The following is a 16,707-nucleotide window of genomic DNA, read 5'->3' as shown; positions in this document are numbered from 1 at the left end:
AAAGTACATGCTGACATGTTGTATATACGAGTCGCATAGGTCAGACGAGTTACGGGTCTATATGGCTCGTATAGACTGCAAAAAACTGCCACACTGATACGTTCGTACCCAGGTTAATAAGTTAGGCCTATACGAACCGTATAGCCTTATTCCCACACCAGAGGGCTGATGTATGCATAGCATGACCCTTTCCGATTTCTGAATATACCAACAAGACCCAAAGTAACAACTGTTTCCTTGGTGGGCCCAATATTTGTTGAAAATTTTCACATAGTACTGTTTTTTTTTATCTCTAAGGTAGCTCCCACATATGAAATCCCGTGAGCGAATAATTCCATCGCTATTTGATATTATCTGAAGGAATAATTTAAACATAATTAACACACGTGAAGCTCATGTTGATAGAGAATTATTTTAAAATAAACCAGAATTATCTTAGATTAAGAAAACATCCAACATGAAGCTCATGTCCTTCCACCATCTTTTTAATTTTTACACAAACAACCAATAAACCATCCACCCCATAAACAACCAACTAATGACGGTGGTGCTCGCACTCCACGGGCACAGACGGAAACCTAGCAGTGTCACTACAATAGTCATAAATCATATGGTTCGCCCGCACCCATATCAATTGATGACTCTGATGCACATTTAACTCGGACAACACCGGTTGGTCCCACCAACCACCACTGTTGGCACACCGTTTTGCATTATCGATATCCGCGGTTGTCACGGGGCACTCACATCCGTCTATTTCAAACGCCCGGTACGACGCCACAAATGGGGCGTGGGTCCAGTCCGTCTTGATCCGACCCCCTTGTGTGGCCCAGTCATCAGCGTTCCAAATCGAACTGTACACACCCATGGCTTGGTCTTTGGGAAATGGGATACCTTTGTGTTCCAAATTAGTGTGCACCCGAATTGGCGTCTCATCAACTAGAAACCTATTATCAAAAATCAAAACTACCATAATTAGATTATCATATAAAATATCACAATATTCTCTTAAAATAAGTAAAATATTTACAGTATATCTTTTTAACAATATGTTATTTTTCAAAACTTACACAACTTGACGTTGGTTCCATAGAATCGAATAAGTATGGAAGTCTTTGGTCGGGTCAAACCAGAGGTTCAACCGTTGTTCCCTGTTTCCGACGCCGTTAACGTACACATTTGTCTGCACAACGTAGGGTTCTCCGGTAGTGTTACCCAAGAACTCGAAATCAAACTCATGGTGTTTTGGACCGTCCGATGACATCTGATCAAAACATATATAAATTAGAAAGAAGTTAATTAATCAATCAGTGGACCAAAAGTAATCAATCATATTGATTATTGAACAAATGGTATTCAACTTACGTAGAATGCAGTCACGGTTCCCGCGGAATCACCTTCAACAAGTTTGATTTGAATATTCACTTTTCCGAATATATACTTTGATTTTGATGAAAATCCAGCTCCTGAGAGACAAATTTAGTCACGGGTTGTGCGTGAAACCAAAACTGATAAATAAAATACTTTAAATAACTCACAGATTTTTGAAAAAATTAAATAATTTATAAAATATGTAACTCGAATGTTTTAACTGAATTCAACCCAAAAATTTGTTTTCGGCTTAAAATATTCGATCACTGCAAAACTGTAAAAATCAAACTGCACCCAAACCGAAGTTTCAGCTCTAGCCTGAAACCGACTCAAATTTAGTTACAAAATAAGTTTGAAATTTGAATTCATCGAGTAATAATTTACCAGAGTAGTTATCAAGTTTCATATTAACAGCGTCACCAACAAACGAGAAGTGATCAGCAGCCCAGTAAGGCTGAAACAGCTCATCAAATTTAGCAGTTGCATTCACAGTGAAAAAGAATAATGTTAAAAACATAGCAAGATGCATGAATGAAGAAGAGGAAGCAGCCGCCATGATTATAGAGATTACAAGGTTTTGTTGTAGGAATGAGAGTAGTGTGAGGGGTGGTTTTATAGCAGCAAGTTATGTGTGAGGTTGGCCACGTAGGATGGATAATGAACACGAAGGACAAGTGGGGCCCCCTAGCGGTGAATTTGAAATTAAAAAACTAACTAGCCGTTTAGGTTTAGCTGGCTGTGAATGGGTGTTTTGAGCAAGAGGGTATGAATAGTCGCTATCGGAAAAGATAGAGGGACGTTGAAACGAATGAGAGGACGACACCTGGCGATGTACAGCTGGACATAGTACTGTATATCTGTCATTTATCTAGTGGTTAAAAGGACAGCCTTCTTTTACAATCACCAGTTTCTTTTGTTAATATGTGCTACCACGCGCATGGTGTATGTATTTGGGACGCATGGAAGACAAAACTACAATAACAACTCTAAACAAAAATAAACATCGAGTTTTTAATATTTTCGTTATATATATATCGCATTTTTATATATAGGATTATTGGATTAAAATAATCTTATTTTTAATGGGTTTGTCAATAATAATCTTACTTGAGTTATTTCACTCTAGCAGTCCTATATTTTCCATTTTTTTTTGTTTTATGATCCATCGTTTAAAATATTTAACGGGGTTAACTTTTTGCTGATGTGGCTAGATGAGTTGACACACACACCCCAAAAATCCTACATGGCTTTTCAGATCGCACCCCCCCCCCCAAACACATGGATGCTACGACGTCTTTTTGCACCTCACCGTTTCACACCGGAATGTCCTCTAACCACCATCGGACAACTCTACCGTCTTCAACCTCTATCCTGACCTTCACCAGCCGCTCACCTACCTCTCTCTGGTTATCAATACACCGTCTGGCGGTGGTTGCGGCAGCTTCCAACGCCGTAGAAGTCAAGAAACCAGCGGTTTCGAATTGTGGGTTAATAAAATAAAAGAAATAAAGAAAAAAAAAGCCATGTGGGATTTGTAAATTGCCAACTCATCTAGCCACATCGGCAAAAAAAGTTAACCCCGTTAATTATTTTAATTATTTTTAACGAGGGATCATAAAACAGAAAACATGGAAAATGTGGGACTGCCAGAGGGAAATAACTCAGGTGGGATTATTATTGGCCAACTTATTAAAGGTGAGATTATTTTAATCCAATAATCCTTATAATATAAAGGCAGTTCGCTGTGTGTGTGGGTTGAGGGGTTCCGAAAATAAATACAACATGATCGTCGATGTGATGTGTAATGTTTTTGCAGGGATTAGGCAGGTGAGGCGTGATAAGCACCAAGTCGGAAGGGTTGTGTTTTGTGTGATAAGGTGCGGGCCTTAACATGTTAACGAGTGATGGGAAAACATGTGAGGCACTATTCTGACGTGGCCTCTGGCTCTGACGTCGATGGCGCATAACGACATTAACCACAATGAACAACCTAATATTTAAGAATACAGAAGAAATGAATGTGTTAACCATAACAAACAACCTAATAGTTAAGCATATACAATAAGTGTAAAAAGCTACTTATCTTTGAATTTTTCAATTTATATACTTACTCCGACTCCTGAAATTTTTGTACTCTCTCCGTCCAATTAGAAGTGTTATTGTTTGAAAAACACAAAATTTTAGGTAGATTAAATGAATACTTTTTTTGCTTATCAAATGACAATAATGTCTTTGAAATTGGGTCTATTAATATTTTTTATTAATGTTAGTTGTGTGTTTAATGTAGGGTGTTCAACGAATCGAATTTCGAATATTCGAATTTATTTGAATCGAATTATTTGAATTTTGAAATTTTGAAGTTGGATTCGAATTCGAAATAGATTCGAAAAATTCGATTCGAGTCAAATTCAGAATAGCTAATTCAAAAATTTGATTCGATTCGAGAATGAAGTTCGAATTGAATTCGAATCGATTCGAATTCAGTTAAAAAATATATTTCAATTTCAAAACCACTATAAATTGAGTATTTTAACAACAAAAAGTACAAGTCTATAAAATAAATAAATTATTTAAAGTTATCAATGTCTAATTACATTAAGTATTAACCATAATGATGAACTTTCTATTTTAATCTATATAACTCAAAAGATTTATGTAGCGTTTATTTTCATAAGTATGTATATATATATATATAATAAATATAAATTGTATAATTTGAATCGAATTTCGAATCGAATACGAATTTATAATCATAAATTCGTATTCGATTACTAAAATCGAGTTCTAACCGAATCGAATTCGAATGACTGAAAATAGAATTCGAACCGTCAAATTCAAATGCGAGTCGAGTCGAATTTCGAGTTATTTAAGTCCGATTCGAATACTGAATACCCCTAGTTTAAGGGTAACTTGAAAATTGACTGATAAATTTTAAAAGTGAACATTTTTAATAAGACAATTTAAAAGAGGAAAATTCCCAAAATAGTCCAAAATATAAAAGAGAAATCCAAAATAGTCTAAAACTTTTCAAAATTCCCATTTTAGCCCTTAGAAATTCATCTCCGTCAACACCTTTGGATTCGTTACGTGAGATTTCGTTTACCAGTCAGATTTGACATATGTAAAGGTGACGTGAGTTTTCATTGAAATATGTCTTCCCCGATAATTTTCAATCCAAAATCATCCTTACAGTAACCATGGTTATCCAATGAAATATATATGGCCCATGGTTTTCAAAAGTCATCGAATTTCGTGTTTTTTTGGAATTCATCTCCTCTTACGCATTTCAGATTAAATTCATCTTTTTTTTTTTGCATTGAAATAAGAGTTGTCAGATCCAATGAATTTTGTTACAAATCTATGGGATTCGATGGTTTTTTATATTAAATTCATCTTTTTGCATTAAAATAAGAGTTGTCAGATCCGATGAATTTTGTTACAAATCTATGGGATTCGATGGTTTTTAGATTAAAATCATTTTATTGGAAGTATTGGTTTGTTCTAACATTTTTCAAACTCCACCCCTAACCACTACACCACCACCATAATTTTTTAATGCATTTTTTACCTCTAAAGATTAAATCTTTACATCAAACCTATAATCTTTCCGTGCATTTTTTATCCAAATATTGAATCTTTCTTCATACCCATATCAACCACCACCACCATTTTTCGGCCCAAACCTATTAAAGTCCCATAATCATTACATGCATTTTTCTTCAAACCCATATCAACCACCCACCACCACCATCCGTCATCTTCTTAATAATTGATACTCAACAAAATATTGAATCTTTCTTCACACCCATATCAACCACCACCCACCACCACCATCATCCACCACCACCATCCACCACATTCTTAACACTTGTCATTTAACCCTCACAACCACTTTCTTGATGAGCAAAGTATCTATCTTTCTTCATACCCAATTTATCGGATTTTTAAAACTTTTATGAAAATCATTTGAGAAGATTAAATTCATTTGAAAATTATCATTTTTTTAACTTTTTTGAAAAACATCTGAGGAGACTAAATTCACTGGAAAATTATCGTTTTTTTCAAACTTTTTTTAACTTCATCAGAGGAGGTTAAATTCACCTGAAATGCATCCGAGGAGATAAATTTCAATAAAATGCGAATATCATATTTTCTGAAAACTCACGGGCCAGACAGATTTCAATGGAAAACCATGGTTTTTGAAGGGATGATTTTGGATTGAAAATTAACGGGAAAGAAAGATTTCAATGGAAAACTCGTGTCACCTTTACACGTGTCATTAGCTGACTGGTTAATGAAATCTCACGTCACGAATCCAAATGTGTCGACGGAGATGGATTTCTAATGATTAAAATGAGAATTTTGTAAAGTTTTTGACTATTTTGGACTATTTTGAGAATTTTTTCATAAAAAAAATGTAGACACTTTTAGTGAGACCGAGTGAGTAATTTTTGAGACGGTCTTGACGTATACCTCCACCTTCTCTCTCACACACTTTTTTAATATTATCTCCTCTTTTCTTAAATAGATTAAAAATACGATCTACATCATATTATGAACACTGTAAGTCTGTAACAATATATGAATGTATGTTAATGTGCGGTTTGTTAATTGTATAATTAATACTACTTTCTACTTGGTTTTTTTATCTTCTTAAAACTAACTCGTGACAAATAAAGACCTTGTAATTACGAAGTTATTGTACTTGAAATTTTTATTGTATAAACATGCTTAAAAAATAACCGTATTATATAACTTTTTCATTCTTTTTTAATTAACGGAGACTGGGTTTTAAATTAAAAAAATATATGTATTGGGTAACAAATGTGAACTCCCCAGAATTATAAATTTTGTCCTTTAAACAAAGCCAATTTACGGTTCGTGTCCTTTTTTTAGTTTCCTTGCAGGCGGTGTACTTTAAGCATTTTTTTCCTACAAGTTTTGTCCTTTACGCTACCTGGGTTAGAAAAAGTCAGTTAAATCCCATCACGTGAGGCGCATGTGAGGGTAGTTTTGTCCTTTCGTTTATGCCTGCAAAAAAACCCCCTTTTATCAGTCTTCCCCCTCTTTTTAACCCACCCACACCCTCCATGATTAGGGCACGATTAGGGCTTCAATCAATTCAATCAATTAGGGCTCGATGCGAAATTCAAATACCAGGGCTCAATTAATGATGGCTTACTGTGTTTGTGGCAAGGTAGCTGGTGTTCGAACTTCATGGACTGATAGAAATCCAGGTCGTCGGTTTTTCTCTTGTCCGGACATGGTAAGTTTGTAATTCGATTTAAGTTCTAGTCAATCGTTTATCCTTCATGTTTCTCCTCTTTTCCAGACATCGGATTGCCCCTTTCTTGGATGGCGTGAACCACCAATGTGTGAACGGGCATTAGAGATTATCCCAGGCTTGTTGAAGTCGAAAAACAAGGTTGAACAAAGTTTAGAGGGTTATAAAGAGCAAGCAAGGAAGATGAAGAACAGATTGGTCATTAGTTGGATCATTTTCATAGCAATTGTAATTGCAATGAAAATGTAGGTAGTTGACTGTATTAGAAGTTGTTGACTATTTGTATTTGACTTTATTAGTTAATGTAGGACTTTATGTAGTTTGACTATTATGTATTTTGACTTTATTTTGGATGTAATTTTGGATCCTTTTAAGCAATGTATCATCAATTTATTTTGGATGTAATTTTGGATATTTAGTTAGTTTATTTTGGACTTTTGGATGTAATTTTGGATCCTTTTTGATGTAACTGGGCACAATCTGCACATTATGCACAATCTACACATTATACACAATCTGCACATCCATCAAGGGCATAAACCAAAAGATGAACAACATCCATAAACCAAAGGATGAACAACATCCATAAACCATCTGCACATATTATATTTCAAACCATCTGCACAACCATTAAGTAAAATCTGTTCTAATTAAGTAAAATCTGATCCAGGGGCAAATATGTCCAAGCAAGCCATAAACCAAAAGATGAACAACTTTAAAATAAGTAAAATCTGCACAATATACACAAAAGATGAATAAGTCATCTGCACAACCATCCATCTGCCAAACCATTAAAACCATTAAAATATGACCAACAACCATAAATGCAAACAACAACCAAGTTAAATAATGAACAACCATATTAAAAGCTACTTGTCATTTAACAACTACTAAACATTAATCAACTTAAAACAACTTAAAGCAACATTAATCCAGACAACAACTTAAAACATCCATACCATGAAAAACTAAAAAAAAGTCAACAACTTAATATATCCATACCATCCATACCATAACATCCATAAATTCAACAACTTAAAAACTACAAAAACAGTCAAACAGTAGGCACATTAATCAGCAACATTTTTCATGCATGATCTCTTGTTGTGACCCTTTTGTCCACATGTCCCACAAGTATTTGATCCTTTTGGCCTTGACTTTCTCACTGCCTTCACTTTCTGACCTTCACCCTCCACAGCCTTTCCCTTGCCCTTTGCATCAACCTTTGACTTTTTCCTTGAACCACCATCTTCCCTTTCCATTGTTGACTTTTTCCTTGATTTCTTTGGCCTTCCAGTTTGCTTTTTGAATTTAGGAGCTGTGATCTAGATTGGGACTTGTGATGTGGGCCACATACTCATACCATTGATGGGATACACCTTGTAGCAATACACTGCCTTCCACCTATCCATTGTGTAAATTGGGTTGACAAATGTTTCTGGCCTGCCAACAAATCTGTCATGTGCACCCTTCACCCAAATACATGCCACCACATGTCTGCAAGGTATCCCAGTTATCTCCCATCTCTTACATGCACATGTATTTGTGCTCATGTTCACTACACACTGATCACCATATGGTCCTGTGACCTGATAATGATCGTCACCATTCCAATGCACAGAGTACCTATCATCCAAATATGTAAACAATTCACACATCATTTACAAGACAAGTAAATATTGACATACAACTCACCTGCTTGCTTCCTTCTTCACTGACTCCATCATTTGTGTAGCATATGGTGTTAGTAACCCTGATTACCTATCAATTACCTTCAACACAGTAACAATCTTCCTTATCACATATTCTCTGATGTATTCCAGCAAAGTGATAATAGGCTTGTCCCTTCCATCTACCAGCTTTGAATTGAAGCATTCACACATGTTATTGGTCAACACATCAGACATTGCTCTACTTGTTATTACAAAACACATCAGATTAAGGACAAAAAATGAAAGTTATTAGAGAATAAAGGATAAAAATTAAAAACTTACCAGTGAAGTGTGACCTTGACCATGTTTCTAGTGGGATCTTAGATACCCAAAGATGACACCTTTTGTTTAACTTTTTTAGGTTGTTCATCTCTCTCTCATAGTGTGTAGGTGTTGTACATCTAGCCAGCTTCTAAAGAGCATCCCTTAAAAGCTTTCCTTTGAATAGAGATCTTAGGTTATCTTCAATGTGCCTCACACAAAACCTATGCTCTGCAGAAGGAAACAACTTATCTACAGCCTGTATAAGACCCTTTTGCCTGTCACTCATAAATGTAAACTTGGATCTTTTGTTTAAATCCAAATCATCACCAAGGCATTCTAAGAACCATTCCCAAGAGTTCATTATTTCAGCTTCAACTACAGCATATGCAACAGGATAGTATCCATTGTTTGGATCTAGAGCAACTGCTGTTAAAAGTTGACCAGGCCAAGCACTTCTAAGGAAAGCCCCATCTAGTCCCAAGAGATCCCTACCTATTGCTTTGAACCCATTTTTTAAAGACCCCAAACAAATGTATATCCTCTTGAATTGTCTTGTCTCAGATGTTGGATTTGAGCATTCTTCTAATTCAAGCTTCACTATTGTATCTTTATTAGTCCTCTTCAACTCTTCAATATAATCCCTCAATAACCCATATTGGCATCTGAAGTTTCCAATTGTATGTTCCCTGGCCAACATCTTTGCCCTATAAGCTTTCAAGTCAGACACACCAACTTCAAACCTCCTTTGAAACCTTTCTTTGATAGATTTAACTTTCAGCTTTGGGTCATCTTGAAGATCAGTAACCAAATGGTTTGAGAGGAACCCGGCTGTGCAAGCATAAATTTGCCTAGATTGAAGGCATTTATGTTCACTTATCAACCTTGTAATTTTCCATGAAGCTGTTCTCTTTTGGTATGACAACAATAGTACCCAAGGGCATCTAATAGCAAGTGGGTCTTTCCTTTTTCCCCTACCCCCAATACTTTTCTGGACCGGTCCCTGAGCACTGCTAGATCCAACCCCCTGCATGTGGGACCCATCTTCCATATCCCCTTCACACACTGCCCTCACCCTTACCAAATCATCTTTTCTTATCCTAATTTGTCTTCTTGTTTCAACTGCATGTGCCTTGATCATATCCTTCACCTCTGCTTTTGTACCAAAAACTTGTCCCACATGGAAAAGATAATCCATGACCCCCTCATTTCTTTGTTTCTCATTATACATCCTATCATTATCCAACATAACATCATCCACATCAATGTCCAAACCCTCTAAACTACAAATAGCATCTTGCTGTTCAACTTCCAAATCAGTATGCAGTCTGAAATCCCTCATATCTACATCTACATCATGTGTGTCACCATCTTCATAATTGAAATCACTATTTGAATCACTTTCTGAATCTTCTTCACCCTCTCTAGTTTTCTTAACATTTTTAGACTTCTTTTTGTTCTTAGATGTGTTCACATTCTTTTGTTTCTTAACTGGACAACCCTCTACATGTTCATCATCATCAGAACTCTCATCTCTCATGTCATAGTTAGAATCCCTACTATCAGCAGTTCCACTTTCATCTGAACTTGAAGACTCATCTCCACCTTCTTCATCTAAAATTGAAGAATCTTCACTATCTTCATCTCCACTTCCATCCCCACCTCCACCTCCATCACCATTGTAATCCATCTCCACCTCATTTGTAGGTTTCACACCATATCCACCTCCATCCCCACCTCCTTCTACATCACCATTGTAATCCATCTCCACCTCATTTGTAGGTTGCACACCAAAAGCATCCTCTCCAAACAAAGGGTCAAATTCTGGATCATCATGACATAAATCAATTTGGTCTTGTTGTTCAACAACACCAACATTATTCTCTTCTTGAACATTCTCATTTGCATCCTGTTGGTCTTGTTCCACAACAACCTTTTGAACAACAACCTCATTTGTGCTATCTTGCCATTCCAACAATAACCCTTTCTTAACTGAGTTTGCTTTATCTAGTACGACCTCACTTGCAAGAAACTCCTCATATGTTATCTCTTCAATGGTAAACTTTGAGGGTGAGCAGAAGTATGTGTGTACAGAGGTGCACTCATGCTCAACATACACATTCATTAACTGATTAAAAGCTCCAATATACTTAGCAAATCCCCTAACATCATCATCACTTCCCAAAGCTCTAAGCCCCCAATCCTATTATGAATCCGGTACTACATAATGGTAGAATCTAACCTTATTTGTAGGATACGATAATTCAAGCAAGATTCGATCAAGCTCGTGAACTGAAAACTTGTCAATATCTAGCATGTCAACAAAATGGACAACGGGTCTGTTATAAACCCGTCCAGGAAATTTGGTGAAACTGCCACCATGGTGCAACTTGATCATGAACAAATGTGGATTATTTACTACACATAAAAGATTAAACAGCTGTTAGTTAAATAAACCCAATTATAAACCCTAAAATTATAAACCCTAAAATTTGAACTTACCATAAAACCTTTCAGCATCTGATTATTCATCAGCTTCACGAATGTAGAAGAGAGGAGGAGGATCATCCATTTTACGTTTTCAATTTCTGAGAATGTTGTGCAATTTAAGCTGTTAACAGTTGGGGAATGTTGTTGAATCGGATGATAGGGGTTTTAATCACCGGAAATGAATCAATTGAAGGTGGGGGGAAGATTGATAAAAGAGGGTTTTGTTGCAGGCATAAACGAAAGGACAAAACTACCCTCACATGCGCCTCACGTGATGGGATTTAACTGACTTTTTCTAACCCATTTAGCGTAAAGGACAAAACTTGTAGGAAAAAAATGTTTAAAGTACACCGCCTGCAAGGAAACTAAAAAAAGGACACAAACCATAAATTGGCTTTGTTTAAAGGACAAAGTTTGTAATTCTGTCTTTTTTAATTAACATACTTTGTCGCCGTTAAAATCATAAGTAGTATTGGATAAGCTTTTAGTAAAATAAAAATATATAATGATATACTACTGTAATTGAAAATATTTTTTGTTTTTGATATTTGAATGATGTCAGCTTGTCAGAGTGCAGCTGGGACAGTAGTGATTTCCACTAAACACTCTTCTTTTCTCAATTTTATAACTGGATTAAATAAATACCACTTATTTCTATTAAAAATAAATAGTCCCCACATAAAGTTTAACCTCCTTTCTATTAAAAACAGAATTAACATTGCCATAGGGAGACTAGCCCATATAGTGGTGCACAAATCGTTTTAAAACTAAAAATCGGTTTGAGTTAAAACTGGTTCGAGTTACTCAACAAAAATCAAAACCGGTTTATGATCGGTTCCGGTTCGGGTTGAAACTGGTTTCTTACCATATTACGATCAGTTAGTCCCCACATAAAGTTTAACCTCCTTTCTATTAAAAACAGAATTAACATTGCCATAGGGAGACTAGCCCATATAGTGGTGCACAAATCGTTTTAAAACTAAAAATCGGTTTGAGTTAAAACTGGTTCGAGTTACTCAACAAAAATCAAAACCGGTTTATGATCGCTTTCGGTTCGGGTTGAAACTGGTTTCTTACCATATTACGATCAGTTTCTGTTCGGGTTTTGATCGGTTTCGGTTCGGATTTTAACCTATTTTGGCTGGTTTCTGTTCGGTTAACCGGTTTGGAACCGATTTTGATGGAGAAAATTACAAACTGGTTCCAAACCGACGGTTTCAGTCGGTTCCAAACCGGTTTCTACATAATCGGTTTCAAACTGGTTCGGTTTCGGTTCATTTTTCAGGTCGGTTCAGTTAACCGGTTTATTTACTCACCCCTAAGCCCATATTGAGGTTCATACTTATTAGATGGGAAATATTGAATTCGTTCTCAAACAAGATTTAAAATTGGTGTCATTTAGCAGTTTATTTTTCTAGAACTAGAATGGTGAACCTTTTTTTATAATGTTTATGTCATCACACTTTTCAAAGCAGTTAAACTGTCTTCTGTAATTGATGTGCAAAACGCGGTCTATAAAAGAAAAACCGAACCTAACCTAACCTAGACACTCTAGTTTTAAATTTATAAATCTAGATTCTCCTAATGCTAGACCACTAGACAGAGAAGTGTACCTATCGACCGTAGTAAAGCCTAATGAAGTCCAGATGTTGAACCTATAGGACACTAGCGACACCTAAACTAGACTCTAACTTAACTTAAATAAATAGATTTAATTGATTTTTGTGGTTTTTAATTATTAACTATAAATTAAATAATACTTAAACTAAAACTGACACGGAAACTAGACATGAACAAATCGGTTTAGAACTCAAATAGAGGGAACACCTACCTAGGCAAGGAATCCTACTAGTCAACTCTTAAAATCTCGGAATTGGATTTATGATTGGTAACAGATTCTAAAAATATGAAACTTAAGGAATAACTAAAGTATGCTAGATCACCTCCCGGTCTCACCAACAATACCTAAGAACCCTAAATATCATGTAAACTCAATGGTCTAATAGATCGGATCACCTTCTGGTCTCACCTTACCTAACTATGCTAAAGTACCCAAAGGTTAAATACATCTCGGTCTCTCTAATCACAAAACACCCTAAGGCGTAAAGGGGTATTTTTATTGAATTCAATTATAATTCGAACCTGTAAGAATCTAAGGGAATCTAGAGTAACTCACTCTTGTGCAATCACTACCCAAACCCATAAAAGACCAAAACAGACGACACTTAATTACCTCCCGGTCTCTCAAGTGGCAGAATACTAAATATCTCTAAACTCTCAATTACCGTTCCAATGGAATACGTTAACAATAAACCATAAACTAGTTACAAACACACAATAAGTTACCTAATATGCATCCATACATTAAAGACATTCACAAAGACGCATATGGAACAATAAATTAATAATAAATTAATACCAAGTACGCATATGCATCAAAACCAAATAAAATAAAAAGTTTACCAAAGCATGAACCAATCAACAATAATCCAAAACCAAGAATAAAACAAGTCTAAAAAGTATTCATCCAAACCCATGCAGTATAACAATTTAGCCAATCATAATAATCGATGAAACAAAGATAAAACAAGTATTACGATTCATCAAACAAAGAAGTAAATATAATTGAGCTACTAGCCTGGAAGCTTGGCTAAATTAATTCACGTGCTAGCTTGCGTTCTTGCTTATTTTTCTTCAGTATCGTGACTTTTTTGAGCTCCCAACCTCCTTGCTAGCTTCTCTTTTTTTTTTTTTTTTTTCTGGTTGAAATCCCCCTTCGTGAACAGGGGCGGCCTCCTCATTATTTTGTGTCTGACCTATTAATTTATCCTCTTAGTTTCTCTAGGCCCTTTTGTCTTTTAATCTTTTCCGGTCCACGTCATATATAGCCCAAACAAATATTCTCTCGTAGAATGATACACTAAGTAAAAAAAACCATTAACACCCATATCTTATAAAAATTAAATTACTAAAATTAATTTTGTAGATTCTATTAATTTATTAAGTAATTAAAGTCACAACTATTATTTATCTCATAAGATTTAAATCTCATGGAAACTTCAATAATTTGCCATTTTTTTTTCTTTTCTTTTTATTTATATCTTCAAAGTTATTAGATCTAGCTTGACTACAATCATAGAAAAATAACACATACAAATATCACGAGACTTGATCACATGTTAATCCTTTTAACTCGTTATCTCTTAAAACCAATAATATTCAAATATGAACCAATAACAAATATTATTTCATAAAAACCGACTCGAAACCACTCAAAAGTGTAGGAAATAGTTATAATATTTAGATATAATTTAGCTCATATCAAATATCCCCACACTTAAACATTCTTCGTCCCTGAAAAAGTATTTTGCAATGGAATCAGAATTCAAGACCGGTCTTTAAAACGTATAGTTTATCTTTTAAGCGTAGATAAACGCAAAAGACGCGATTGCCGATATTGTTGTCCACTTAAACCCAGCCATCAGCCTATCAAGCCCCCCCCATCATATTTAATGATTAAGTTCAAGTGTTATCAATAAACCTAAGGGTCTCACACCTAAAGAGTTACCGATCCACTTACCCCCATCTCAAGCATAATCAAAACAATTAAAACCGGGCTGAAGCTGACTGGTTCAACCTATCACAGTAACCCAAAAACCCTTTGATGGTAAGAAGAAAATGCACTTAGATGGAATTTAGCGGATGAAAGGTCAAATGAGGTCGTACCAGCATGCCCTAAATAATTGGACTTTGTCCTATGTATTCCCTAAGAAAATATTTATCGACTAAAAAACCTTGAGCCCCAATAGTGTATCCTCATAGTTACCATCCCCTTGGTAACACGTAAACTCTCAGTCTCGTCTAGATGTGCACTTTGGCCTCTTTTTCTATTTTTGAGAATGCCCCTTTGGCATTTTACAATACATCACTTTTCTCATTCATTTGCTTTTCGGACCAATTCTTGGAATACTTATAACTTGCATACTTTTTATTTTTCTTTTTTCTTTTTCTCTTTTTTTTTTCTTTTTTTTGTGCTCTAAGGCATCTTTAAGCTATAAATACAACTATTTTATAAGCTCGTATAAAAAATGGACATGAAGGACGCCACTACTCGTTATTTACTTTCATAAAACAGAGTGGCGTGCTAATTTTAAGTGCATGTAATTCTCATCACCTCAAGGTAGTCAGATTACGGTAATACTTTCTATGCCTTATTTAATTTTCAACTTCACTATCCCCCCTCAAGATGAGAACCCACAAGATTTATGATTTATAAGGTATATTAATAAGAATCAAGGGAAACCTTTCAAAGCTAGTTGCGCCTACCGACACATCCCAAGTTTAGTGCGTTATCTTTATTTAATCTCATATATAATAGTAGTTTTAAAAAAACGATCTCAAATTTTTCTATCATTTTCCATTATTTGCAAAAATATTCGTTAAATATTCAGGAAATTTTAATTTTTTCTATTTTTCTTAATTTTCGGATTTTATTATTATTATTATTATTATTATTATTATTATTATTATTATTATTTTGTTTTTATGTTTTTGATAAAAACGTCAGTTTCCCATCTCCACACTTAAACGTCACATTGTCCTCAATGAGAGAGGAAAAAGACAATAAATAAAGCAACATTCAAATATAAGTAAAGTGGAACAGGCTCCCCTGGTAAATATGGCGATATTGCCTCGCGAGTCGTGTTCTGTGCCCTCCAATTTGAACGAAAGCCTCATACTCCAGTGCTCTCTACCAAGCTGTCACTTACGTACTAAAGCGGTAATCAATAAGCAAATAGCCTCCCCACACTTGAATCAAACCATGCATCATCAAACTTTCACAAGCAATCCTGGAGCAACCTGAAAGCAAACAAAGAAACAAGCAGCACAAGAAAGCAAGAAACCCCAAAAATAAACATACAAATATAAATAAAAAACATACTACTGGGTTGCCTCCCGGGAATCGCTAAGTTTACAGAAGAGTCTTCAGCCGAACTCCCTCCTGAAATCTCAATCAGGAGGCTTTTCTTTTATCCATTCACGGTCTAACCCGTTTAATTCCACCCTTCCAGCATATATAAACAAATAGCACATTGTGAAACTAAAAAGTAATATAAAACATACAGACGGGTCGGACCACCAATACTTGAACTTACCTAGACCAAACCTAATATGTGGCATATAATGAGGAAAATGGTCATTCTTGCATTTCAGTGTTTTCCTATAACTCTTAATGTACCATTTTTGAACCCTCAAAATGTGCTGATCCAAGCATTTTCGCTCCCTCTTCTGTGGCTTTGTCGATTTTGGTGGCGATCCACTATCTAGTTCCTCCTCCGACCTGTTAACATTCATATGATGTGACAAATCAACTACCACCATATTCTGATCCTCCTTGGTTGTCACTTCCTTTTCTTTTTCTCCTTCTGGTGACGTTTTGATCTCCATTGTTGGCTTCCCCATGATTAGTGTTTCTAAATAGATAAGATCGCCAACAGGGTCAAATTCTTCGTGGTCTTCAAAAATTGGTAAACCCACCAATTCATCACCAAACTCATTCTCCCAAGATGGTACGTGCTCCTCCTCTTC

At 35.5% G+C, this 16,707-nt stretch overlaps 1 protein-coding gene across 1 annotated transcript; it reads right to left on the bottom strand.

The window, feature by feature from the left end:
• Nucleotides 1–482: 482 nt before the first annotated feature.
• Nucleotides 483–1,964, bottom strand: LOC143589034 (xyloglucan endotransglucosylase protein 6-like). Its single transcript, XM_077069921.1, has 4 exons — nucleotides 1,756–1,964; nucleotides 1,366–1,466; nucleotides 1,071–1,264; nucleotides 483–947 (listed from the first exon to the last, which is right to left on the bottom strand). The coding sequence occupies exons 1-4, from the start codon at nucleotides 1,925–1,927 to the stop codon at nucleotides 536–538; spliced, it is 879 nt and encodes a 292-aa protein (XP_076926036.1). The 5' UTR covers nucleotides 1,928–1,964; the 3' UTR covers nucleotides 483–535.
• Between the last annotated feature and the right edge of the window lie 14,743 nt (nucleotides 1,965–16,707).

Source organism: Bidens hawaiensis, unplaced genomic scaffold (assembly GCF_021521415.1).
Source record: "Bidens hawaiensis isolate Kalapana, Puna unplaced genomic scaffold, B.hawaiensis_p1.1 tig00000190_1, whole genome shotgun sequence".
In the NCBI taxonomy this organism is placed as follows: domain Eukaryota; kingdom Viridiplantae; phylum Streptophyta; class Magnoliopsida; order Asterales; family Asteraceae; genus Bidens; species Bidens hawaiensis.
Note: the sequence above shows the minus strand (reverse complement) of the source record. Positions and strands in the feature narration are given on the sequence as shown.

Coding starts and splice junctions, on each gene's coding strand:
- LOC143589034 (XM_077069921.1), bottom strand. CDS start 1,927: ATGGCGGCTGCTTCCTCTTCTTCATTCATGCATCTTGCTATGTTTTTA. Junction 1,265..1,365: donor GAACCGTGACTGCATTCTAC/GTAAGTTGAATA, acceptor TGTTTTGATCAG/ATGTCATCGGACGGTCCAAA. Junction 948..1,070: donor TGGAACCAACGTCAAGTTGT/GTAAGTTTTGAA, acceptor TTTTGATAATAG/GTTTCTAGTTGATGAGACGC.